The sequence below is a fragment of the Enhydra lutris genome, unplaced genomic scaffold (assembly GCF_002288905.1).
Source record: "Enhydra lutris kenyoni isolate GAN:26980312 unplaced genomic scaffold, ASM228890v2 scaffoldscaffold44, whole genome shotgun sequence".
Lineage (NCBI taxonomy): Eukaryota > Metazoa > Chordata > Mammalia > Carnivora > Mustelidae > Enhydra > Enhydra lutris.
In genome coordinates, this window is record NW_019154128.1 from 3,122,014 (window position 1) to 3,148,330 (window position 26,317).

The 26,317-nt window shown below is 44.5% G+C and overlaps 1 protein-coding gene across 1 annotated transcript in view; it reads left to right on the forward strand.

The window, feature by feature from the left end:
* Positions 1–1,414: 1,414 nt before the first annotated feature.
* The window catches only part of LOC111155957 (ST6 beta-galactoside alpha-2,6-sialyltransferase 2), a 35,867-nt gene continuing 10,964 nt past the window's right edge, over positions 1,415–26,317 (forward strand). Inside the window, exons 1-4 of the mRNA XM_022516439.1 lie at positions 1,415–2,363; positions 12,296–12,393; positions 14,299–14,400; positions 16,926–17,100. Coding sequence (XP_022372147.1) covers positions 1,415–2,363; positions 12,296–12,393; positions 14,299–14,400; positions 16,926–17,100 — 1,324 coding nt within the window. The remainder of the gene's footprint in view (positions 2,364–12,295; positions 12,394–14,298; positions 14,401–16,925; positions 17,101–26,317) is intronic.

The window sequence follows — 26,317 nt, forward strand, 5'->3', positions numbered from 1 at the left end:
ACTTCACTCCTCCCCATTTCTCACAGAGCCTGTGGTTCTGGCATCCAGATAGGTCTTCAAGGTCTCCCATGCCTGGATGGGCATTACTATTCAGTTAAGTTTTTCCTACTTCCAACCCCATCACCCAGACATACAGCACCCCCCCCACACACACACACGTAGACTCATGTTATTCTTTTTTTTTTTCTTTTATTTGGCAGACAGAAATCACAAGTAGGCAGAGAGGCAGGTGGGGGGTGGAGGGGGGGAGAAAGCTCCCTGAGCCTGAAGTGGGGCTCGATCCCAGGATCCTGGGATCATGACCTGAGCCGAAGGCAGGGGCTTTAACCCACTGGGATACCCAGGCTCCCCACTCATGTCATTCTTTTAGCTATTATTTACTCAGTGTCTCCCTCTGTTGGACGTTGTGCTCATTGTTAGGCTCCAGTAGGCTCCAGTATTATTACATATGTCTTATGTTTTTTCCCTTTGGGGGGCTTTACTTACATTCCTGAAGGTTCAGTGCATTTCTTAGTACCGTCTTATCCCACACAGCAATGTCACAATACACACGGATTGCAGTACTGTATGAAGGAGAGGCTCCTTCTGCCTTACATTTTATCTTATACTTTTCATCTCCGCCTCCTTTGTCACCCTTTCCCTGTTGGAGGCTCATCGACAAACAGCCAGCTCTCTCCTCATCTCCTCCTTTATTTGAAATATTAACACACCTCCCTCGTAGTCCATCAGAGATTCATGATGGGGATGAAGTAGGAGGGCATTTCTCGGGGTACATTTTTGAAGTCCACAGGTGCTATGGTATAACATTGGCCCACGGCCACAGTCTCTGAAACATTGCTTATTCAGGACCATAGGTGGACTTCTGGTATATTCCAGGAAGCCTCCAGAGCCTGGGGGAGACTATGAAGACTCTGATATGTCTGTCAGTCCTTAGAAACTGAGCCTTTGGTGTTCTGATAAAGCAGGGAGAGAGGGCCGACTCTACTTCTTAATTCAGCTGCTTTGCTTTACCAAATGGAATTCTGTAAAGGCAGTTGCAGGGAGAGGTTGTTGGGACTGGCCCCGATCGGCCCCAGGGTGGGGAGGTGGTTATACCACTAGAGGTTTTCCAAATATACAGCCACTCCCCCCCTCTCTCCCAAGACTCTCAGTGGAACCCCTTGTCTTGCAGAAGTCTGGTCTGTGAAAGGGGGATGTGACACTGGAATTTAGCCAAAATTCTCAGATGATTCTGGTTTCTAATGCCTCCTTTTAACCCTCCCCGGCAGAAACACTGCTTAGGCCAGATTGTCCCCGGCGCCTCTGCGGTCGGAGCAGGTGTCTTCAGGTGGCTAACTGTAGACCTGGCTGTTTTTCAGGTTCATTTGGCCTCCCACTGCTTTAAGACACAAGGTGCTGACCCCAGAGACCTGCCATGAAACCACACTTGAAGCAATGGAGACAACGAATGCTTTGCGGGATATTCGCCTGGGGCCTCCTCTTCGTGGTGATTTTCATTTACTTCACCGACAGCAACCCAGCTGAGCCTGCGCCCAGCTCCTTCTCCTTCCTGGAGACCAGGCGGCTCCTGCCCATTCAGGGGAAGCAGAGGGCCATCATGGGCGCGGTGCAGGAGCCCTCCTTGCCCGAGAGCCTGGGTACACACAAGGGGCTGCTAGACGGACGCCCGCCTGCCCCCTTCCACGCGGGGCCCGGAGATCTGCCGCAATGGGCCCAGGTGCAGGACAGGTTCGAAAATGACGAAGAGTTCTTTTCATCCCAGATCCGGAGAAAATCGCAAAGCACTTTCTACCCGGAGGACAACGACTACTTTTTTGCCGCGGGTCAGCCAGGATTGCGCCGCCACACTCAGGGCACGCAGGGACACCCCTCCTCCCACCGGGACCAAGGCCGGCTGGAGGGGGCTGCACCAGCCCTCCAGGCGCCAAGAAGGCGGGCGAGGAAGAGGCAGCGGAAACCCGGCGGGGGCCTGGTGCTGGAGGACGGCGAGGACGGGGACAGGCTGTACTCATCCATGTCCAGGGCCTTCCTCCACCGGCTCTGGAAGGGAAACGTCTCGTCCAAGATGCTCAACCCGCGGCTGCAGAAGGCCATGCAGGACTACCTCAGCGCTAACAAGCACGGTGTGCGCTTCCGCGGGCGGCGGGCGGCCGGGCTGAGCCGCGCGGAGCTGCTGTGCGCGCTGCGGAGCCGGGTGCGGGTGCGCACGCTGGACGGCAAGGAGGCGCCCTTCTCCGCGCTGGGCTGGCAGAAGCTGGTCCCCGCCGTGCCGCTGAGCCAGCTGCACCCGCGCGGCCTCCGGAGCTGCGCCGTGGTTATGTCGGCCGGCGCCATCCTCAACTCCTCCTTGGGCGAGGAGATAGGTGGGTCCCACCGCGGTGCGCACTCGGGCTGACCCTCTGCATCATCCCGCCCGTTGGGTGGAGCGTGGGACCCGGAGCCCGAGGTGTCTCTCCGAAGCCAGCGGGAAAGTCTCTGGGGTTTCTCCCTCCCTGGGGCAGAATGAGCCTGGTGGAGAGGCCAACAAAGGTCTTTTGGGGGGCGATTTTAGACCAGAGGTGTTTCTCCACCCCTGGTGGGGAGTAGGAGGCCGGTGCCCTGGCCCTTCCAGGTGCTCAGAATTTGTCTCCTACAGACCCTGTGTTCTGCGTGGACAGGCTCCCAGCCTTGCCCACAGTAGGCCTGATGAACGCATACATGGTAGAATCATGGGAGAGGAGAGAGAGGACCAGAGAGGAAAGCAGAACTCCCACGGGGGCAGCGACAGTTAGGGGTGTCATCTCCAAAGAGAAGTATAAATGATGGTAATTTTAGTTAACCCTGGGACTAAATGGATGTTGTGGGCTCAGAGGAGAGCACTTCTGATGAGAACAGGGAGTTCTGACCTCACGAAGCTTGGCGCACATCCAACAGTTGGGTGATGGCCAGCGCACCTAGCAGGGCCCTTCTCCAAGATGGTAACTCATCTAGGAGCACACCTGGGTCGTCCATCTTTACTTCTGAACTCTGCCTTCAGAGCCATGTCAGGAGCCCAGGAGCACATCTGGGTCGCAGTTCCTGTATTGGGCCTCTCTGGAGAAACAGACTGATGGGATGGAGAGAGAGAGAGAGAGAAAGAGAGATTTATCTTATTTAACAACTTGCCCCAATAAGAGATTATCTTATTGTAACAACTGAAAGGTTTTGCAGTTGTGGGGACTGGCAAGTCGGAGATTTGTAGGTCAAGTGAGTAGCCTGGAAACTCAGGTAAGAGGTGAGATTGCAGTCTGGAGCCTGAAGCCTGTAGGGCAAGCCAGCATGTGGGAAACTGAGGCAGTGTCTCTCTCTCTTGCATTGCAAACAGAATTCCTTTTCTCTGGGAAACGTCAGTCTTTGCTGTAAAGCCTTAAACATCCCTCTGTGCCCAGGCTCATTCCATTGCCATGCCAGTGAGGGAGCATTTTGATCCTTCAGACTCAGTCACTCATTTAAGAAACATGTGTTTAGTCCCTACTGTATGCAGGCTTCTGTACCAGGTGCCAAGGAAGAAAACTGTGAATCAGACACAGCCTTGGCCGCAAGTCCCAGTGTAAAACATCTGTGTCTGCTACATTCTAACTGTAGATGGTGTTAGTTATAGCTCATAACTCACTTAGAAGTGACAGTTAAGAGGCATTGCCCACTTGTTACAAAGGAATAACCATTGTTTCTTGGGTCCATTAGTGTTCTGTGTTCCTGAGGAATGACTTGAAATGCCATTGTAATCAGGCTTTACAACCCAGACCTCCCTCAGACGTTCTTGGGAATGAAGCTGAATGTGAAATTTTTAAAAAGTTAAAAAAAAAAAAAAAAAGTAGGCGGGAGTACGGGCTTGAGGTCTAGGGTCCCAGGGTCCCTGTGCTGACATTACAGCCGGCTCATAATAACAGTGTCCACGTGCCACATCCGCCTGAGTTGGAGCGGAGCAGCCTGCAATTGATTAGGGAAGAACAGTGGTTTAAAGCTCCCTGGGGTGAAGTTCTTCCCCGTTTCCGAGGACCATTATTAATAATGTAAGAAGGAATTTAAGTGTTATGCTTTAAAGCAGGCAGCAACTTGCTTCTAGTTCGGTTTTGCTTTATTTTAAACACCTCTGCACAGTCACTGCATATGTGGATTGCTCGTGGCATGTCACAGAGATTTCTCTTGCTCTTTCTTCTGGCATCAATATCCCTGACCAGAGTCTTGGAAACGCTCTTCAGAATTTGGAAGAGAGCGTGAAAGACACCAGGAATTACACATTTCCGAGGAACGGGAAATGTCACTTACATCTTTGTCAGTTTCTAGCATCCAAATTTAATTTATATTGTCTGCACTTACATGAAGCTCCGTGATTAGAATTATAGACTCAAAGAACACACTCAGAAATGAAGAACATAACTCAGAAATTTTAAGAAATTCTCTCTATTGTTTTGCCTTGGTACCTTTGAATCCAATTGCATACTACCATTTTATGAATACTTAATCAGGGGCACCTGGGTGGCTTAGTCGGTTAAGCAGTCAATTCTCAATTTCAACTCAGGTCATGATCTCAGGGTGCTGGGATCGAGCCCCGCTCTGGCTCTGTGCTCAATGGGGAGTTGGCTTCAGGTTTCTATTTCTCTCTCCCTCTGCCCCTTCCTCACTCTTGTGCTCTATCTCTCTCTTTAAAATAAAGATTTTAAAAAATCCATAATCAGAGCATAGTTCAATGTTTAAAAACAACAACAACAAAAATTCTTTCCTTTTTATAAGCTAGTGTGTCTCTTAGTCTCAGCATTTGTGCATGCCAGGGGCTGACATTTCTCCTTCCTACTCCCCTGATATATACGTGCTTCTTAACACAGAGTTGTTAATGGCACTCCTGATAAAAACACATTCATGCCATGGATTCCTTTAGGCGACTTGGGATATTGGGGCGTGCTCTGCTAGTCAGCTAAAATCATTGTGGCCCTTAGATTTCCACTTGTGAAACTGGCTAAGGGAAGATCAGAGAACTTACAGAAGGCCATGGTGTCATGAAAAACTGACGAAGAAGCTAAGAAAGTACCGGAGGCTAGCTCCACGTCAGCCCTGCCAGAAGGCCCGTCCAGGCTGACCCTCGGCAGCCTCCCTCGGGGTCTCCGAAAGGGAGACCCAGTTGCTCCTCAGGTTTGCTTATCGGCTGCCCTCTAGCTCCCCCTGCTGGTTGCAGTCTGTTTCCCGGCTCTGTTAATCTGAGTCTTACCTTGTTCATTGTTTTTGAGAATGATGCAGCAGTTGTAAACACCTCCACTTTGAATATGTTATTGAAAAGCAAACGGAACTGTTTTGGAAACATGGAACAATCTTTCCTGGAACCGAGAGATGATTTTTTTTTCCAGCCGTACATATAAACAATAATAATTTGGTAGTGAGTATCAGCCGTCCTGTGCAGACACACAACCGAGGAGAAATGTCCAACAGTAGTAGCCTTGGTATGGAAAATCGGGATCTGTGTGCTTGAAACTCAAATTCTGAGAAGTGTGTGGCGGGAGGGGGATGGGAGGGTGCAGAGGTCTGTGTGTAAGAAGAGGGGCATATAGTACTTGGTGGTTAAGAGGTTGGGGTTTGACATATCCTGGTATCTTAAAAGGTGAGAAAGCAGATCATATAGTCATTGAACAGGCATTGATTATTTATTGATCCCCAACTCACCAAGGCCTGATACTATGTTGGGCAATAGTGATGCAAAGATGAGTAAGGCACAGAGCTAGACCTCCAATCCTCGGCAGTCTAGTGGGGGAGACTGAATGTAATGGGCAATTCCAGTCCCATGATTGGAAGGACAGAGAGATATGCAGACTGACAGGGAAGAAATGACAACAGAACCCTAAGCCACCATGAGGGCTGATGGCCGGTAGGTAGAGGAGGTTAGCAAGGACTGCCCAGAAGAGGGAAATCCAGGACAAAGGCCAGGGTAACAAGGAGGCAAGACAATATGAGGAGTTCTGGGAGTGGGGGTGGGGGTACGCAGAGGGCACAGGGGTAGGGGAGAGGAGGGGGTGGTGAGAGCTCCAGCAAGCGCAAGAGGCCTGGAGTGGGGAGGGACCTACGCTGATAAGCAGGCAAGCGGGCAGCTCATGATGATCTCACACATCGCACTCCAGAAATTAGACTTCACGTAATAATTGTAATAAAAGATGCCCCTTCTAGATGTCTACTGCTGCAAAGTCCTGTTCTAAATGCTCTTGTGTTCCTGTTGCGAGCCAAGGATACAATGATTCCTGCTTTATGGAGGCACCTAGAGGCACAGGGGGTGGAACCCGGACTCCATTAAGCCCCACTCTCCCTCTCCAGAAACTCCCAACTCTGACCCCATGCCCCTGGTGCAGAGAGAGGCCTTGCGATCTTTGAAGCAAGGAAGTGATGGGTCAGCTTTTCATAGGAGAGAGAGTGTTCCAGAGCCCGGATCGGAGGGCACAAAGGAAGTCAGTCACACTGCAGCAGTCCCAGGGAGACGTGAGACAGGCCAGGGTGGTGGAGTTTTGAGAGGGATGAGTCATCGCTGGCAGGCCCTTCCCTAAAGACTGAAGGCTTTTGCTCCCTTGCTGGTTCAGATTTTGTGTTCTGGAGGAGTGCAGGAAAGGAGGAGGAGATGAGGGAGCCCAGTACCCAAGGCAGGGCAGTGACTTAGCGCTTGTGCACCTCCGGGCTGGCTGCTCCTTAAAGGATTTTGATTTTTTTTTTTTTTTTAAATCTTTGTCCAGTGATGCCTGCAGCCTGGCTTGGTTCTCAAGGTCAACACGAAATGGCTCTACCCTGGAAATTCCTTCTCCAGCAATGAGGCTTTACTTTATTCCCTGTGTGCTTCCTGTCTGATCCATTCCTCCTTTTGTAAATATGAAGGGACAGCTTAGTTTTTCAGGCGCACTATCAAGGAGATGCATAGCCGGGCAGAGGTTTACAAAACGTGTCTGCCTGATAAACACACTCTGGGCTTGCCCTGCTCACCCGCACCTGCTTCTCCCTCCCAGCCTGCTCCTGCTGGCAACTCTGGAGAGGTTGTCTCTCCATCCATAGCAGCCTCCCTCTGTCTCTACCTCCCTGCCTCCTCCCCAAAAAGTGACCTTTTAACTCGTTCCACTCCCACCACTTCCAAAGGAACAAAGCCAGGTTCCGTTTCCATGCCCCGTGCTGTTCCTGGAAGGCTTAACACACCCCAGGGTAGAATCCTGGCATTTCTTTTCTTTTCTTTTTTTTTTTTTTTTAAGATTTTGTTATTTATTTGACAGAGACATAGCGAAAGAAAGAGCATAAGCAGGGGGAGTGAGAGAGGGAGAAGCAGGCTTCCCGCAGAGCAGGGAGTCTGATGTGGGGTTGGATCCCAGCACCCAGGGATCATGACCTGAGCTGAAGGCAGACGCTAAGGACTGAGCCACCCAGGCATCCCAGAATCCTGGCATTTCAAAGCTGTGACACTTTCAGGGGCCCTACAGGGGATTTGGAACATCCGCCTAATTAATCTGCAGTACCCGGCCCCGGCTCGGGAGCCTTGGCTTGTTCACCTTTGCTTTAGACAGAGCCCGTGTCCAAAGGCGGCATGGTTTAGTGGGAGGGCTGTGGTTCAGATGTACTGGCGTCACGCTTCTCGTCCTCGTATTGTCATGGCACAGACGTGCTGGCCTCACGCTTCTCGTCCTCGTGTTGTCCTGGTTATCTTCATTCCTGAAGGTCACCTCACGTCTGGAGTCTCTTGTCCCTCTGCCTCAGAGAAGGTCGCCCCAGATCAGCAGTTCACGTGGTGTGTGTGGTTCTCATTTGGGGTCCCCAAGGCCCTTTCAGGAGCTCATAGGGTGAAGACTATTTCTTATAATAATGTACCGGGGTCTTCTGAACTGTTGGACCTTCACTGGTGACGTAGAAGCAGAGGTAGGTAAAACTCCTGGTTAGGGTAGTTTTAGGCAGTCGTATCCAACATTACTAGTCGTGCTGGTTTTCACAGCCACGCTCTGTGGGGAAAGAAGAGAGTGCCTGTTTCACTTACAAATGTCCTTGATGAAGTAGGAAAAAATGAAAAAAAAAGTTTGTTTTATTAAATATCAATCTTTGACTCATGTATTTTTAAGACAAAGTGGGCAATAAAGTGAAAACACACTTCTGCATACCAGTGCACAGCAGAGAAGCTCTTGTGTGGTTCAAGTCGTGAGCGGCACTAGCCACTTTCGTCATGAAACACAATTTTTACTTGAAACCAATGACTGATAGGCATACTTTATTCAGACCTGCCTATTTGGTAGGTAACTTCTCAAAAAGGAATTGAGTAAGCCTGTCACTTTTAGGAAAAGAGCTGACAGTATTTTTTGCCAGTGATAAAACTCAAGCTTTCAACCATGAACTTGGAACTGAACCCAAGTTCCTCTACCCGATGCACAGCAAAGCCGATCCCTGAGACATCAGGCATGCAGCAAGGCAATGGTTTATTTAATGCAGCCAAACTGGGACACAAGAGGACAAGCCTCAAATCTGCCTCCCCAAAGGGGGAGAGAATGAGTTTTATATAATCACAGGGGTTGAAATTGCATACATATGGATGAAAAGGGCAGAGAAACTTATGACAGCTCATGAAGAAAGATGGAAGATGTACACTGAGCAAACGTACATGTAACATACATCCCGTGTTCACTCTGGGGCAGAGACTTCACATCAGAACGAGGCAGCATTCGGCCCCTGACATCAGGATGTTATCTTCAGACAAGGAGGAGGGGCTGTGGGTTTGCTCCAAGAACCATTTTAAACTGGTTGGGGTCTTGGCCTTTTTATCTTGGGTAAGGAATGCGGGATCTTGTTTGTTCCCAGGCTGGAGCCGTATCAGTTGACCTTGAGTCCAGGCTTCTGCAGAGACAGCCAGTGGGCTTGTTAGAGGGGTCTGAAAAGACACAATAGCTGATTAGGTAGAAACAGTTTTCTGAAAAACAAGCTTTAAACTTTCTGCTGGTTTCAGCTTCATCAAGCCTAAGACACATGGTTTCAAACTTGGAAGCTTCCCATACTTAAAACTGATGAGATGTGTGGTAATTTAACTGATGTGATTTGGGGGGATACTTTATAATGAAATGCATCAATATTTGGAAGATCTGCATTACCAATCGAACTCATAGCTCCAAATGATCATTGTGCAATGCTACAAAATCATGCCTGGGTGAATAATCCATTTTAAGAACAAGATGAGGTCTTTGGATGAATTTCAGTGGACTAGAGCATGGAATGTTCATTTACATTGTTTCACATTCCGTATTACAGAAGTTTTTCTTGTTTGTTTGTGTTTTTTTTAAGAAACCAGCACTTGTCAAGTTTTGATGAAGTATCAAAGAAGGATATTCCCCATAATCTGGAAAGACTTAAATTTTCCTTACATTTTCAACAATATATCTGAGTCTTGACATAATTCAACTAAATCAATATGTTGCAGCAGATAGAATGCAGATGCAGATAAGAAAAACCAGCTGTCTTTTGAAAAGCCAGGCGTTAGAGAGATTTGCAAACGTTTAAACCAGTGCTAGTCTTCTCACTATTTTTTAAAAATATGGTTATTTTTCATAAAAATATTTTATTTTAAAATAAATAATAATACATAAATAATAAAAAAATAAACGTCTTCTAATTTTGCTTCCTAAGGTGGCATACATTGAAAAATATAATCCAAATAAACAAAAGAATTTTGGGTTTTTGATAATTTTCAAGAGTGTGAAAGTGTTCCAAGACCCCCAAAGTGAGAACCACTGATTTGGGAAATCTAATTTTTCCTTAAATATCATTTGAATTTTTGTGACAAAGTACTATTCAATAAAAATAAATAATAAAACAATTCATTACAAAAGATTTGCAAACAAGTACTTATAAAAAAAATAGAAGTGTTCATGTTTTTTACATCGTTTATGCAAAGCAATGGATCACCTAGAACATCGAGATTGGCAAACCTCTTTCATTTTCTTTTTATTTTTTAATAAGAGCCAAGTAGTAAATATTTTTGGCTTTGGGAGTCATGGGGTCACTGTCACCACTCACCTCTGCCATTAACAGACAGTAGATAAACAAATGAGTGTGCCTGTGTCATGGTACAGCGTTATTTACTAAAACAGGTGGCAGGTCATAGCTTGCTGACCCCTGCGACATTTCCCCTAAAAGGACACTGTAGAACTTTTTTAAAAAATATTTTATTTATTTAACAGAGAGAGAGAGCGCGCACAACCAGGGGGAGCAGCAGGCAGAGGGAGAAGCAGACTCCTTGCTGAGCAGAGAGCCTGATGTGGGACTCGATCCCAGGACCCAGGATCATGACCTGATCTGAAGGCAGACACCTAACTGACTGAGCCATCCATGCGCCCCAACACAGGAGAATTTTTTTAATGGCATGGCCAGGAATCCTTTATGCATTCTTTGTGTTCTATTTAATTCTGGTGCTTAAAACTGGAATACAAATTCTTTCGAGCTCAGAGCTCAGAAGCTCAAGAAAGGTACCTAATGTAACACTGTTTTAATGGTGACATGTGTGCCCGAGGAGTCTCTGCTGAGGGAACAGGAAGGCCTCTCCCAAGGAGACTGCTTGGGAAGGGTAGCAGGACTGAAGTGAAGATGGGCTGCTTTAGCGACTTGCCTGGGGTATGGTCACAGTAAACACAGTAAACACAGGGTACCTCCAAAGGTTTTTTGGCAAATCAGAAATATGTAATCTTACCTGTCTCTCTCTTTCTCTCACACACACGGCGTTGTTGCTGCTCCAACCAAGTTAAACTTGAAATGTGCATGGAATTTTTGAAGCTAAAGATAGCCCATAGAAATTCCCTTATTGCTGATTAACTCCGGTTTCTGGGCAACACAGTAGCTGGCTCAGGAAATTTCCAGATATATGTATGCATATAGACTCCTTTGTGGAAAGGGAACATATCCCCATTCCCATCCCTTAATCAGATGAGCTCACTCTCCTCTGCCTCTAGCTGTTTGTGTCCCTGTTGGCCTGCAGGAGATGGGAGCTTTGTTTTCACCCAGAACCTCTAGGAACTCGAAAAAATCTGTCCTGTTGAATGGAGAGAGACATAGATGTATGTTGTACTTGAGGCTCGGTGAACCAAGGTGTGCCCTTATGGAATGCAAAGTACCCTGGCAGCCAGTACCATTGGTGGGGCTTCCGGTCCTCCAGGGCTGCGGCAGGAAGTCACACCACTGCTGGGAATGCAGAATGCGCTCAATTGCTCTCACCTGGATCTTCTGGGCATCAGCAGCAGTATGTGAAACACAGAAGTCATGGCTGGTTTGGTTTTGTTTTATTTTGTTTCTAACTTTTCAGTTTTAATTCCAGCATAGTTAACCTATGGTGTTATATAGGGCTGTGGTTTTGGATTTTTTTTTTTTTAAGATTTTTATTTGTTTATTCATGAGAGACAGAGAGAGAGAGAGAGAGAGAGAGAGGCAGAGAGAGGAGAAGCAGGCTTCCCACGGAGCAGGGAGCCCGACATGGGACTCAATCCCAGGACCCCAGGACCATGACCCGCCTCAGAAGCAGACACTTTTTTTTTTTTAAAGATTTTATTTATTTATTTGACAGACAGAGATCACAAGTAGGCAGAGAGGCAGGCAGAGAGAGAGGAGGAAGCAGGCTCCCTGCTGAGCAGAGAGCCCAATGCGGGGCTCGATCCCAGGACACCGGGATCATGACCTGAGCTAAAGGCAGAGGCTTTAACCCACTGAGCCACCCAGGCGCCCCACAGACACTTAACTGACTGAGCCACTCAGGCACCCAAGGGCTGGTTTTCTTTTTAAGCACAAACCAGTACCCTAAGGAATGGAAGTTGCATTAAAGGCTGTGGCTCTTCCTCTGTGAGAGACGCCCTTGGTCTCAGTGCAGGCAGCGGCATTAGCGGGACCGTGAGAAGCTTCCATGTTCCCAGCGGCAAGAACCACGCAGGCAGCCCCTGTCTGCAGCATCCTTCCCTGCTCCCACAGACTCCATCTTTGAAATACTCTACAGTCGTTCAGAGAATGGCTGCATAGAGCAGGTTACCTTTAAAGAATGTGAACACATAAGGAGTATCTAAATATAGCTTCACATATAGATGATATAGGACCACCTGTCATGGATTCATATGTTTCCATATGTCCCCAAGCTTGGGACCCCATCCTATAAACACACTATACTGAAAAATATGTGTATAGGTATCTTAACTTAATTGGCTGTTTCTTATTAGCTTCAGGTATTGAAAACTTTGCTTTAATGCTTTTTCTAAATTACGTTGATTTGACAGCAAAAAATACAGTAAGTTTGTCACTTATGTACCCTTAGATTCTCATGATGCAGTTTTGAGATTTAACTCTGCTCCTACACGCGGCTACGAGAAAGATGTTGGAAATAAAACCACCGTGCGCATCATTAATTCCCAGGTAAGATGGATGGGGTGTCTTCATGGATTTACATCTTACTGGGTGAGTGAAGAGAAACTACCCAGTTTTCATGACCATGGTCTTGCTTATTTCTATGGGTCTTATAATTAAAAGAATTGAGAAAAAATACAGATAAATAGGAACTTATGTGTGACATGAATAGGAAGAAATGAGTAAATAAGGTTAAAAGGAAAGATTAAGACTGGAAGAGATTATGCTGAGTGAAATAAGTCAAGCAGAGAGACTCAATTATCATATGGTTTTGCTTATTTGTGGAGCATAAGGAATAACACAGAGGACATGGGGAGATGGAGAGGAGAAGTGAGTTGGGGGAAACTGGAGGGGGAGACAACCACGAGAGACTGTGGACTCCGAGAAACAAACTGAGGGTTTTGGAGGGGAGGAGGGTGGGGGGTTGGGTGAGCCTGGTGGTGGGTATTATGGAGGGCACGTATTGCATGGAGCACTGGGTGTGGTGCATAAACAATGAATTCTGGAACACTGAAATTTTTTTTTTAAAAAAAGGATCAACATACATGTGAAAATATGTGTGTATATCCATACACACGTGTATGTACATAATCATAGACTTAGCATATTGCATTTTAAGAATGGAGGAAAAGACAGTTAAATTTAAAAGAAATCACAGCTATGAGAAAGGCTGGCGATAAGGCAAGAAAACCAAGGGTTACAAAATCCAAGGGTCAATAGGGTGGCTTGCAAACTTTAGTCCGTCATTTGAAAAATTTAAAAAAGAAAATGGATTGTTTTGTTAAAAACGGGAGTATTTTTTTTCCTGGTGTTCTCCATAAGAATGTTTTCCAAGTTCAAAGCAAAATTATTCTGAAAACCACAGCAGTTCCCAGAGTTTCAAACTATAGAGAAAGAACATGAGATGATGGATAATTTATGACAGGTTGCTTGCAGGAGGAAAGATTAGCTTTCTGCGTGGTACCCTGAGCTGGGCAGCCTGCAGCAAAGGAAGAAACAATCGCTATATTTCTTCACTTTGTAGATGCCATCGATCGTAGGAGCCACCATTCACTGAATCACAGCTTCCCAGCTTTTCAGCGTTAGCTACCTCCACTGAACGAAAATATGTGTTCCCTGTAAGATACACCCTGGCTTGAGAAAACTTCAAATGTGAAGAGAGAAAGTACATCTCGAGAACTGAAAACTGATGAAAACCAATACTTTTTTCCCCTATAAAATTGTGGTTAAAAAAAGATGATTAGTAAGTGAGATCAAAGGACTCCTCCAGGACCAGATAAGGACACAGAGGGAGGAAGTCACATGGCAGCTGCCATCGTCCACCAGCTGGCCCATCATAAGGCAGGTCATCCAAAATGGCACCTGCCTCTCCAAACACTTGTGAAAGTAACTGGAGAAGACGTTGCGAGTGCCTGAATTAGCTAGGGCATTGCATCTTTCGGGAGCTGATTCGATGCTACCAGCTATGAGTACAGTGCTGGTGAAAATAGAGGTGCTGGAGGATTTTATTTTTAACCCTCATTTCCCCCAGACTTTTTTTTTTTTTAAAGATTTTATTTACTTATTTGACAGACAGAGATCACAAGTAGGCAGAGAGAAAGGAAGAAGCAGGCTCCCCGCTGGGCAGAGAGCCTGATGTGGGGCTCCATCCCAGGACCCTGAGATCATGACCTGAGCCAAAGGCAGAGGCTTTAACCCACTGAGCCACCCAGGCATCCCTCCCCAAAGACATTTCTTTACTCACATTAGCATGCGACGCTCAGCTCTCTCCATCCTGCAGAGGAAATGACAAAGTCTGAACAACTTCCTTTTTTTCTTGCTCTGATTCATTTTTTAAATTTTCATTTTATCTTTAAGATGTAATTCTGAAGAACAAAACATTTGTTTTGAAATGCCTTTCATTTGTATTTGCAGATTCTGACCAACCCCAACCATCACTTCATTGACAGCTCATTGTATAAAGATGTCATTTTGGTAGCCTGGGACCCTGCTCCTTATTCTGCAAATCTTAATCTGGTAAGTGTTTTCATTAGGGTAAGTGCCCCTATCCTAACAGCACTGTCTGACTGATTAATAATGGGAGCAGGTTAAGGATTAAACTTTCACAGAAGGAAACCAATCATGGGAGCTACTTAAATACATGCGTATCATAGTTTTGATACCCAGTTCCCAGAGCATACTTGGTGAACATGGTCTATCTAATGAAAAAAGGGCTTTTGCTCTCGAGGATTTAAAAACAAAAACAAATTACAGTGTCGAAATGTTCAGATATTCCTAGTTACCCTAGAGGCTGGGCCAGGTAAACTCAGAATGTTTCCATTGTGATAGGGTTACTTCACTTTCCTAGTTACAAGATCTTCTGAAGTAAATTCAAAGTGCTTGGCAAGAGAATTTAACCTTTGTGACTCAGCAGCTTATTATTCTTTAAGTGGAACCTATTACTGGCTTTTCTGGAGTGTGCCACACTCTTTGGCTTCTGCCTCTAAACCTTTTTTAATCTTACATGGTATAGTGTAAACAAGATTATTACTAGCCATCAAAATATAAGCGAGTTACATTCATGGCATTCTGGCAAATCATTGCCCATCTAAAGGAGCAGCTAGTTACTTTTGGCCAAAACTTGGATGAAAAGCCAGTGCACTTGTTTTTTAAGGAGGGCTGGGAAAGATGTAGGACAGTTTAGTTTCATGAAAGATGCTGTGAGCTGTGCCAAAAAGCATCTTTCAACTCATTCTGCCATGACCTAAGAGAATGCATCCTTCCTTAAGATGAAAGTGGGGGAACAGATCTTGGCTCCCTAAAGAGGTAACTTTCCAACAGACCCGTTGTCCAAGGTCAAATGGGTCCCTCCGGGGATATTCTGTCACTGTGCATCTTGAGACAGAGGCTGGACATTTACCTAGCATGATTGCTAACTGGTTCTTAACTAGGAGTACGAACCACAATCATCTGGAGAGTATTTTCCAGATATATCTGTCAGAGCCCCATTTCCAGATATGTAGCCTGCAGACTGAGTGGGTATTTTTTGAGAAAACTCTCTAGCTGGTTCTCACAGGTACTGTCTACCAAGAATCAAACATGAAATGCATTTTGGAACTCTTCAGCTTCCTTTCCAGACTGAAGTTCCCTGGCTTTAAGTTCTGACCAGTTTCTTACTGTTTGGGACAGACTGAGAGCCCTAAGCATGGGACCTTATTTCTTCCTCCTTTGGAAGAAACCAAGCCCAGGGCACAGTGCTGTCCAACCCAATGGCATGAGCATGATAGTGCGAAAATCCAGGGGACAGGGCTACTTTCTGTGTGGTCTGTGCTCTGGAGGGGGTGGGGGGGTGCCGAAACTGAGACCCATACTCCTCTTGCTTCCCCCCTGCTGTGTCTTGGCCTGGGGGCAACATTTACTAAAGATGACTGGGCCTAGCCCTTCTCAAAAATTGTTGAAGCCACAGAACCCATACAACCCGGGAATATTACTTTGGATCTTAATATATACCTACTATCTCCCAAGGTGTCTATTCGTAGGGATAATGGGGTCCTCAGAGCCTTATGATCTAAGTCTCTCCCCCACATACCTCCAAATCCCATTTCATGATGGCACCTGAGACATTCTAAAGACATTTAAAAAACAATCAACATTACTGTGCATTTTTTCATACCATAACATATGTATAATCAGTAGAAGTATACATTTTTATGAGTATTAGCAAATTTATATAGTCATGTATCTATCACCACAGTTAGGAAATGGAGTATTTTCATCACTCTAAAGAGTTCTGGGCACCTGGGTGGCTCAGTTGGTTGAGTGTCTGCCTTCGGCTCAGGTCATGATCCCAGGGTCCTGGGGTTGAGTTCTGCATCTGGCTCCCTGCTCCATAGGGAGCCTGCTTCTTCCTCTCCCACTGCCTGCTGCTCCGCCTGCTTGTTTTCTCTCTCTCTCTCTGTCAAATAAATAAATACAATCTAAAAAATTTTTTTAAAAAATCAAGAGTTCCTGATGTCCCACCTGTCAGTCTTCCCAGTCCCACCCCAGACCTAGGGAATAACTGGCATGCTTTCTCTTACTGCACATTAGATATGGAACACATGTTTTTGAAATACACTGATGGAGCCCAGGGGTCAAATATGGCCCTTTATAAATAAAGTTTTATTGGGACACATAACGCCCATTTGTGCTCTTTCGGCTGTGATTTGTCAGTATAATGGAAGAATTGACTAGTTTAAGAAGACTGTGTGGCTCACAATGCCTAAAGTGTTTACTGTCTGAGCCTTTACAGAAGAGTCCGCCACCCCTGCCCTACCTCACTTCCCATTTTTCACTAAAGACAAAGCATCTGTCCTCCAGGGCTGGAACCCTATCTCTCTTTGTTCTGGTTCCCTTGTCCAGTGAGGCAGCGCCTAAGGAAGTGACAGTAACTACCTTCCCCTCCTGTTCCCTCAGCCTGGAAGTAGCTTCCACTTCCCCCCACCCCAGGTGCTGCCCAGTTTCCTTTTCACAGTGTGAGGCTCTGTACTTGATTGTGTTTTGTTTTTGTTTTTTTTTTTCAGTGGTACAAGAAGCCAGATTACAACCTGTTCACTCCGTATGTTCAGCACCGTCAGAGAAACCCAAATCAGCCATTTTACATTCTTCATCCAAAATTTATATGGCAGCTTTGGGACATTATCCAGGAGAACACCAAGGAGAAGATTCAGCCCAACCCACCATCTTCTGGCTTCATTGGTAAGTTTATATAAAAACAGATAATCAGGCTGGCAGGGTTAAACTTAGTATTTAGTGAATGTATAGTTGCATTATTTAATCAGAGCAATTAGAAGGTGGTTTTAGAGGAAGCATAGATTAGCTGAAGATAGTAGAAATACTCTTTTCTGATTATCTCTTGGTGCATAACAAAGTACCCCCCAAATTTCAAGGTGTAAAGCAAGAACTGTTTTATTTTCTGTCATGATTTGGTGGGTCAGGAAGGGCTTGGTTGGGTGATTCTTCTGTTCCACAGGCACCAAAGGGAGTCACTTGGTGGTATCCAACTGCTTCCTGTGATGTCTTCCCTCCGATGGTTGGCCCTCTTGGTGTGGATGGCTGGGAGGGTGGGCTCAACTGGAACTGTTGACTCTGTGCCTACATGTGGTCTCTTGTATGGTGGTCTCAGGATACTTGGACCTCTTAAATGGAAGCCTGGGTCTCCCAGCAACTTTCTTAGGGCTGAGGCCTAGAGACATGCACAGGGTCACTTGTACTGTATTCTGTGGGTCAGAGTAGTCAGGGCCCCATGGGATTCAAGGGGAGGACACACAGACCCCACCTGGGTCATCTATGACCCACCACCCACTCACCCATTCACTTTGTCCATGTGATGCCAGAGTAAGGAGCTGAATTTGTGAAGGTACGACAGTGTCATGTGCTGTAAGACAGTAGGTGCAGGCTCTGATGAAAATAATTCTAGGACCTTCTACAGCTCTTGCTACCAGAGTGCACTAGCTCTAATCTAAAAAATGGATTGTTTTATCTAATAGGATCATCACACTTGGCTTATTATATATATATTTTTTGCAGCCAGGCTTTGATCCTCAAAACGTGTGGTCTTAAACCCCATTTCTCTACCTATGTTTCAGCTAATCATCCCATTATCTTTTTGATTTTACCCAAGTAGGGTGATATCAAGGAATATCTCTGATCCCTTTGGCAATATGATAGCTGCAACAGAACCAAAAGATATTAGTTTTGTCCACAAAAAACTGTGATGTTCTCTACCCTAATTTCAACGAATTTCCAACCCTGTATCTTAACTTGGGCCACACAGTGGGTCCCTGTGAATAAAGGAGAGATTTATGGAGATGGCAATGGTTTAGTTTGGATACAAGAATTTCAGGTGGATTTTGGAGTGAGTTTCTGATATTACAATAATGTGAAATATTTTACATAGAATTCAAGGCAGAATTTACGATATGACTCTGCAGATTATTTTCCTTAGGGATAGCTAACCCCCCTTCTAACGTCATGGCTTTGACACTCTATTTCCAAATCAGTCCTGAAATGCTAAATACTTTATCTTTTGTGCAATTTCATGGGATCCTGTTGATTTAGGAAAGAAAGTATAATCTCATTTGTCAGCAAAGGTTAAGTCGGATAGAATCAAGCTTAGACAGCATAATAGGATGTGGCAGAAGTTTAATAAAATCTTTTTCATATTGTTGCCTTCTCATGAATTCATGGGGCTATCTCTTGCTTGGAGCAAAAGTTTTCAAGCACAGTGAGGGCTGTCAAATACGCTTACCGTGATGTGTAGTTCGAAAGATTCAAGTTAGAGCCTCATAGTTGTAGAGAAACCTTTTCCCATGTGTTTTTGTTGGAAGGAATCCTGCCACATATGGCTAGCTTCCTTTCATAGCTCCTTACTGAGAATTTGGAGTTTTCAGAGGCTGACGCTTGCCTTTGAGACTTCTTTGACTTGAAGAAGGGGAAACGCACTTCGATGGCATTGCAGGAGTGCTGACTGGGTCTGGAGAGGTGAAGTGTGAATTGTTCTCTGCCATTTAGTACTTTTTTGATCATGGGCAGGTCTCTTCCTCCTGCAAGCCTCCCTGTGCTCTTAGAGGAAATGAGAATGATAAAAATCTTCCTCAAGGTGAGCTGGTGCACGGATTTACGGATTTACAATGATTCCTGTTTTCTACCACTGTCCTGTCCCGAGTGGCAGCCAACCACCACATGTGGCTATTTATGTGTAAATTAATTAGGATTAAATAAGAGGGAAGATTTGTTTCCTCAAGCCCCAACTTCCTTTCAAGTTCTTTTTTTTATTTTTTATTTTTTTTAAAGATTTTATTTATTTATTTATTTGAGAGACAGACAGTGAGAGAGAGCATGGGAGGTGAGAAGGTCAGAGGGAGAAGCAGACTCCCCATGGAGCTGGGAGCCCGATGTGGGACTTGATCCTGGGACTCCAGGATCCTGACGTGAGCTGAAGACAGTTGCTTAACCAACTGAGCCACCCAGGCACCCTCCTTTTAAGTTCTTAACAGCCATGTGTTCTCGCAACTGCTGGCCTTGGTAGGCAGTGCAGAGGGAGAACATCTCCATCATCACACAGAGTTGTACAGGACAGCACTGCGAGTTCTGCTAATCCCGGAAAAATGAGAAAGAGCAAGGTGGTAATTACGGAAGTCTTAAATTTCCAGTGGGAGAGCTGTGCTTGATGACTGGGGATACCAATGTCATAGGAGACCTGGCCTGCCATCATCACATTCGTTTGCTGCTCTAGTCCCCAGCTAGATTTCAGTGTGAGCACTCACGAAGGATGGGCAGGAGAGGCAGCCCAGGTGAGCTGTGCCCAGCAGGGCACTGTTCACCCTCTGAAGACTCTACGGATGTTGCCATTGGCCTGCCTCCTCTTTGATCTTGCTCAGAAATACGCTGAGAGCCAGAGTCTGTTTGATAAATTCTCTGATCTTCCTAAGTATTGGTAAAATGGTGTCACTCACATCTCCAACTTTCTGCCACAAGAATTTTGAAAAATCCATGAGTTGTCTTCTGTTATATAAAGTATTCTCCACAGACAACCGAGTGGCTCAGTCAGTTAAGCATTTGATTCTTGATCTCAGCTCAGGTCACCATCTTATTAGGGTCATGAGTTCAAACCCTGCCCTGGGGTCCACACAAGGTGTGGAGCCTACATTTAAAAACAACAACAACAACAACAACAACAACAACAACAACAAACCTGTTCTCCAAATACTCCTTCATGTTCTAAAGTGACATTGAAAAAAACTATTGACTTCTTATCTCACCAACTTAGCATTTCCAGACACTCACCTCTCCTGTCCCTTGCTGAACAGAAGAAACCATCATTGAGCTGGTCAGTGAGATCAGGACATTTCTGGGTGCACAGTGGAGGGTTCTACGCAAGTTTGGGGGTCAGTAGGACATCCTCTCTCAGAGAAGAGCACTTTCCTGATATTCTGCTTTCCTCATTAACACAGGGCTCCACCTGGAGGTAAAGCAAGATGAGTCCCTGTACTTTATTGATGTGATCATCTGTAAAGGAAAATAGTCTCACATTTAATTACTTATATTTCTAAACCCACTGCATGTATTTCCTTTGTATGTGTTTATGAATCTGCTTGTATAATATAGACGGACTCTAAAAGTTGACTGTTTTGAACATACAAGACATTTCTTTCCATGGAAATTTATAGCCAATGGCCACATGCTTCCCAGAGGATCACACCTTGAATGCCTTAAATGTCTTGTTATTGGTTGCTGTTCCTGGGGCCTCAGTTCATCGTATTGGAGGAAGATGGGGAAGATGGAAGGGAAAAGGCCATCTGCTAAGTGGATATTAATTAGGCACCTCCTCCCATGTAGCAGGCACAGGGCTAGGCACAGGCAGGGGTAGTGGGAAGGAAACCAGGCAAAGGTCCAATCGCCAAAAACTCAGGGTGCAGTGGGTGACCCACATAAGTGTGTGTTCCCTAAATAAAATAAAATCACAAACTATGCAATAAAGGAAAAGAACAGGGTGCATCGAGGGCTGGAAAGTGTCTGTTTTGTCCATCATGTTCTTGCTCTAGCCTAGCACATAGGAAATATGAGAAATAATTACTTGGAGAATGAATGGATGTTTTAGCTTAGTGGTTCTCAAGTTCAGCATGTGTCAGAAGCACTGGAGGGTTTGTATATTAGTTACCTAAGACAATGAAGCAAATTACCCCAAAACTCACCTCTTGGAAGGAATCGGCTTTTATTACTCTGTACAGTTTCTGTAGTCAGTATTGCGGGAGCACATTGGCTGAATGGCTCACCGTGCTGTCATTCATGAGGTTGCATTCCAGTGTCTGGACATAGTCTGGCTTATCTGTTTTCTAGATGGCTCACTCACAAGTGAGTGATGACGGGGCATCTCAATTCCTCACCACAGGGACCTCTATAGGTGTACTTGGAAGTCCTCACAACATGGCAGCCAGCTTCCCTACAGGAAGCGATCCGAGAGAGGGCAAACACGAGGCCACAGTACTTTTTATGGTGTCATACACTATCACTGTGCTACATTCTGTTTGTTCCATCAGTCAGTCCCATTGTTGTGGGATCGAACTACCCAAAGTTGTGAACACCAGGTAGGGTGCCGTACTGAAGGCTCACTACCACACCTTTCTAAAACACAGACACCTGGGCCCACCCTAGAGTTTCTAAGGAGAAGGAAGTGGCAAGATTTTGCATCTCTAATGGGTTTGCAAGTGATGCTAATGCTTCTGGTCCTCGTTCTGTGCTTTGAGAACCACTCTAGTGTTTTTGAATCTTGAAGTTAGAAGGAACTTCAAGATTCTAGTCCGCAGATCCTGTATGGATAGATGTGCCATCAAGGTGATAAGCATTTGGCTCAGTAGGAGAACAGAGGATGTGACCAACTCGTTATTCTTTTTATTTCTTTGAGGACATAGCTAAAAAATTTACTCTTATCTTTACTGATGGACGTCTTTCGTGTCTTGAAAACTCGCAAAAATGTCATATATAATAGCTGGCTGTAAATGTCTTCTTAAAAGTGGATTTTTGTTTGGTTGATTGGTTGATTCTATCATCTTGGGACCCAGATTCTTTAGATATACTGATTGTTTGGGTATAAGTTTTGGCACCAATAAGCAAGGTCCCAACTCTCACTGATTGCAGGAAACCGTCCCCAGTAACATTCAAGCAGATGGTTCAGCCAACATCTCCCATTCTAGAAGCATGAAATCATTTTTGGACCTTCCTTAGGAACCCTTAACCCTCAGCCAGGCGTCTCCTGGATGGCACGTAAATCATGAAGGTTTGCCTGGTAGATGGGAGCTGTGGTGGGTATGTGTGCTTCTTGCAGGGAAAAGAGAAGCAATAAATACATATCCTCCCCCTTATCTGCAGAGGATACATTCCAAGACCCCCAGTGGATGCCTAAAACCTCAGATAGTGCCAAACCCTATTTAGACTGTGTTTTGACCTATACATACATACCGATGAGGAAGTTGAGTTCATAGATTGGGCACAGGAAGAGATGAAGAACAATAACTGATAATAAAATAGAACAGTTATAACAATCTATCACAAGAAAAGTTATGTGAATACTGTCTACCAAACTCTGCTATTGTACTGTACTCACCTTTCTTCTTGTGATGGTGTGAGATTTGATAAAATGCCCATGTGATGAAGTGAAGGGATGATGTGGCCATTGGGACTTGGTGTTAGGCCACTTACTGACCCTCTGATGATATGTCAGATGAATGATATTCCAGACTCCAGGTGACTGTGAGTTGCTGAACCTGCAGGGTAAGGGGAGACTACTGTGTTGACGGGAAGAAGAGTCTAGAAGCTTCTGTCCGCTGCACCCTTCTGAATGTTCCTTAGAGCAGGCTTGGAAATATTTCTGCATCAGCATTGTCTTTGATCACAGTACCCAAGTACACATTGTGCTTTTTCCTGAGTTCTGTGGGATCTGTGTATTATCAGCTCCTATGGAGAAATTTTCTTATGGGCAAGATGTCCTGGTAAGATGAGATTAGAGCACAGATATTGAACTTGGACCTAAATAAATTCTTCTTGTTTTATCTACAAATAACAGGAACTGCCTTTTCTGATTTTAAAGACAAAGCAGTAAGTTGTAAGACTTGATGAACACATTGACCTAGCATTGAAGAACACAAATTCTGAGAGCTTCTTGACTGAAACTCATTTTATTGCTGGAAAAACATCCCAGAAGTTTTTTTGTTTGTTTGTTTTTTATTTATTTATTTTAGAGAGAGAGAGTGCAAATGGAAGGAGGGACAGAGGAAGAGGGAGAGAGAGAATCTCAAACAGTCTCCCCACTGAGCACGGAGCCCGATGTGGGGCTTGATCTCAGGACCCTGAGAGCATGACCTGAACTGAAACCAAGAGGCAGACACTCAACTGACAGACACCCAGGCAACCCCAGAAATTTCTAATTCACATACCTGAAGGACTTACCAAAGTTAATAATTTTAATATGCTTTCTTTATAATTAAACTAAATTAGAGAACATATGTGAATAAATTTTATAATAGTGACACAATATCAATACATTTTAAGATCAATTAAATTAAACTATACTTTCATTATAAGCTTTATTTAATAAGATACTTATTAAAGATTTAATATCTATGATACACACTGAAGCTAGTCCTCTCAAGTTTCTAAACGAATGTTTTTAAACTATGATTTCTCCTTTTTTTATAACATTAATGTGATATTACTACCAAACTACTCTCTCAAACAAAATGTTTTGAAGAGTCACTGCTGAAGAGATAAATATTCACTGTAATTAAACATGAAAACTAACTCAAAGTTGGACATTGATTAGCGATAATTATCTTTCAAAATATTTTAGTATAACTGCGAAAATATATTCTGACTTTTGTTAACAAGATAATTACGTGAAAATCAGTGAAAACTTAACTAAATTCTTCTTTTTTTTAAGATTTTATTTATTTATTTGACAGACAGAGATCACAAGTAGGCAGAGAGGCAGGCAGAGAGAGACAGAGAAGCAGGCTCTCTGCTAAGCAGCGAGCCCGATGTGGGACTCGATCCCAGGACGCTGGGATCATGACCTTAGCTGAAGGCAGAAGTTTTAACCCACTGAGCCACCCAGGCGCCCCCGAAAACTTAACTAAATTCTTAAGAAATCTCATTATTAACATATGTAAATCCAGGAGATTTAGAGATTATTTGTCCCAACATGGATATTGGTCCAAAGCTTTCAACAAACTTTAAGGAAGAGACTCACTGTCTTGCTTTATAAGATTTTTCTTTTAGTCTCCTTTGTAGGCCTTATACAGAGGGGAAAATAACATTATAACTAAATATTTAAACATTTTTTTAAACAGCAAATAATCCCACCAGCAGTACTCCAGGACTGCCATCTAAATGTATTTTAGTCTAATAGTCTTCCAAATCTGGACCACAGAGTTCTGTTTTCTTAACACTGTTGCACTGTTGCAGTGAGGGGCACCTGGGAGGTCAGTCAGTTAACATCTGACTCTTTATTTTGGCTTGGGTCATGATCTCAGGGTCATGGGATCAAGCCCCCCATTCTCCACACTCAACAAGGAGTCTGCTTAAGATTCCCTCTCTCCCTCTCCTTCTGCACCTCCCTCTGCTGGTGTGCACTCTCTCTCTCAAATAAATAAATAAATCTTACAAAAAAAAAGTTGTAATGAATAAGCTTCCATCAGTGTGGGACATTTCACAACAGGTTCACAATAAATGTTTGCTGAATGAATGAAGGGATGAACAAATGAATGGGAAGTTGTGATTTATGGTCTCACATGTAGAAGGATGCCCACCTCCTCCCATACCACTCTATGTGTTTGCTGTATGCTGTGGTTAAGACCCTGGGCTCTACAGAGACCAAACCAAACCTTGGTTCTACCAGTCAGCTAAATATGTGATCTTGAGCAAGTTACTCCAAACCTCCAAGCCTCAGTTCTTTCAACGAGAAAATGAAGATCCCAATAGTGCCTTTATGTTTGAATTATCATGTGTGAATTATCATGTGCTTTAGCACAATAGCTAGTGTTTACTATTCACTGTTACTGGGATGCTTCTCATCTAAAACTTCATGCTCAGTCAAATAAGACCATATTCGCAATTATAAAAAACGCTGTCCTTTCATTACGATACATAAATCAAACAAATAGGCTTATTCTCTTTGATATTACAGAGGCCATATCCATACATCAAATAGGAATATCCTAACTTATGCCTCTCTTTAGTTATTAAGTATTTGGGTTCTTTCAGAGTATTTGATATTCTCAAACAATTACATTGATGAGTCATCCTTCTATCTATGTACAAAAAATACTAGGGTTTATTCTGTATGTGAATATGTGACTTTTCTTCCCTTAAATCATTTCCTAAGATGGAGTCCCAGCATATTAGTGCTGAGCAAAGGGTATGTATGATATTTTGATGTTGTAGGTTAAATGTTGACATACCGCTTTGTCTTCGACTTTCTGATTGGAGCCGTCTTTGTCCTTACAGTTCCCAGAAAGAGGCACACTAGTAAATACACTGGAAATGTGCTACATGTGCCACCCTCTTCTCTAGAGAAGCAGTAAAGGGATTCTTGCACTTGGTGGACTGCACATGCGTTTTTTAAATTAAAAGGAAGTAACATGGATCAAGGTAATTTTGATGATCCATAAAGACTTCTCTGGAACAACTTTTTCTTCTAATTAGGTTCTTTACCCTCAGCCCACTGCGGGGGCGGGGGGTTATTCGTGCACATATGAATAGCATTTCTCTCTTTTCATCCCTACTTGGATACTAGACATTTATCTTGTTATTTGGCACTTTGAAGTCATTTTGACTGTATTTTAGCCTGATTGAAGATAAGGAATAATTTACTTGGAATCCCGTGGCTTCCATTTTGTTCTCATAAAGACAGGTATTTTTATAGAGAAGGTCAGTGAACTCCCCTGGGGGTCATCAAGCATGGCAGGATTGGTTTGTCACTTACATGCAGTAGGGCATCCAGCCAAGCCAGGAGGCACCGGCTTCACCATCCCTGGCTCATAGCCAGAACCGGCTTTTCTTCTAATTAGGTTCTTTACCCTCAGCCCACTGCGGGGGCGGGGGGTTATTCGTGCACATATGAATAGCATTTCTCTCTTTTCATCCCTACTTGGATACTAGACATTTATCTTGTTATTTGGCACTTTGAAGTCATTTTGACTGTATTTTAGCCTGATTGAAGATAAGGAATAATTTACTTGGAATCCCGTGGCTTCCATTTTGTTCTCATAAAGACAGGTATTTTTATAGAGAAGGTCAGTGAACTCCCCTGGGGGTCATCAAGCATGGCAGGATTGGTTTGTCACTTACATGCAGTAGGGCATCCAGCCAAGCCAGGAGGCACCGGCTTCACCATCCCTGGCTCATAGCCAGAACCGGC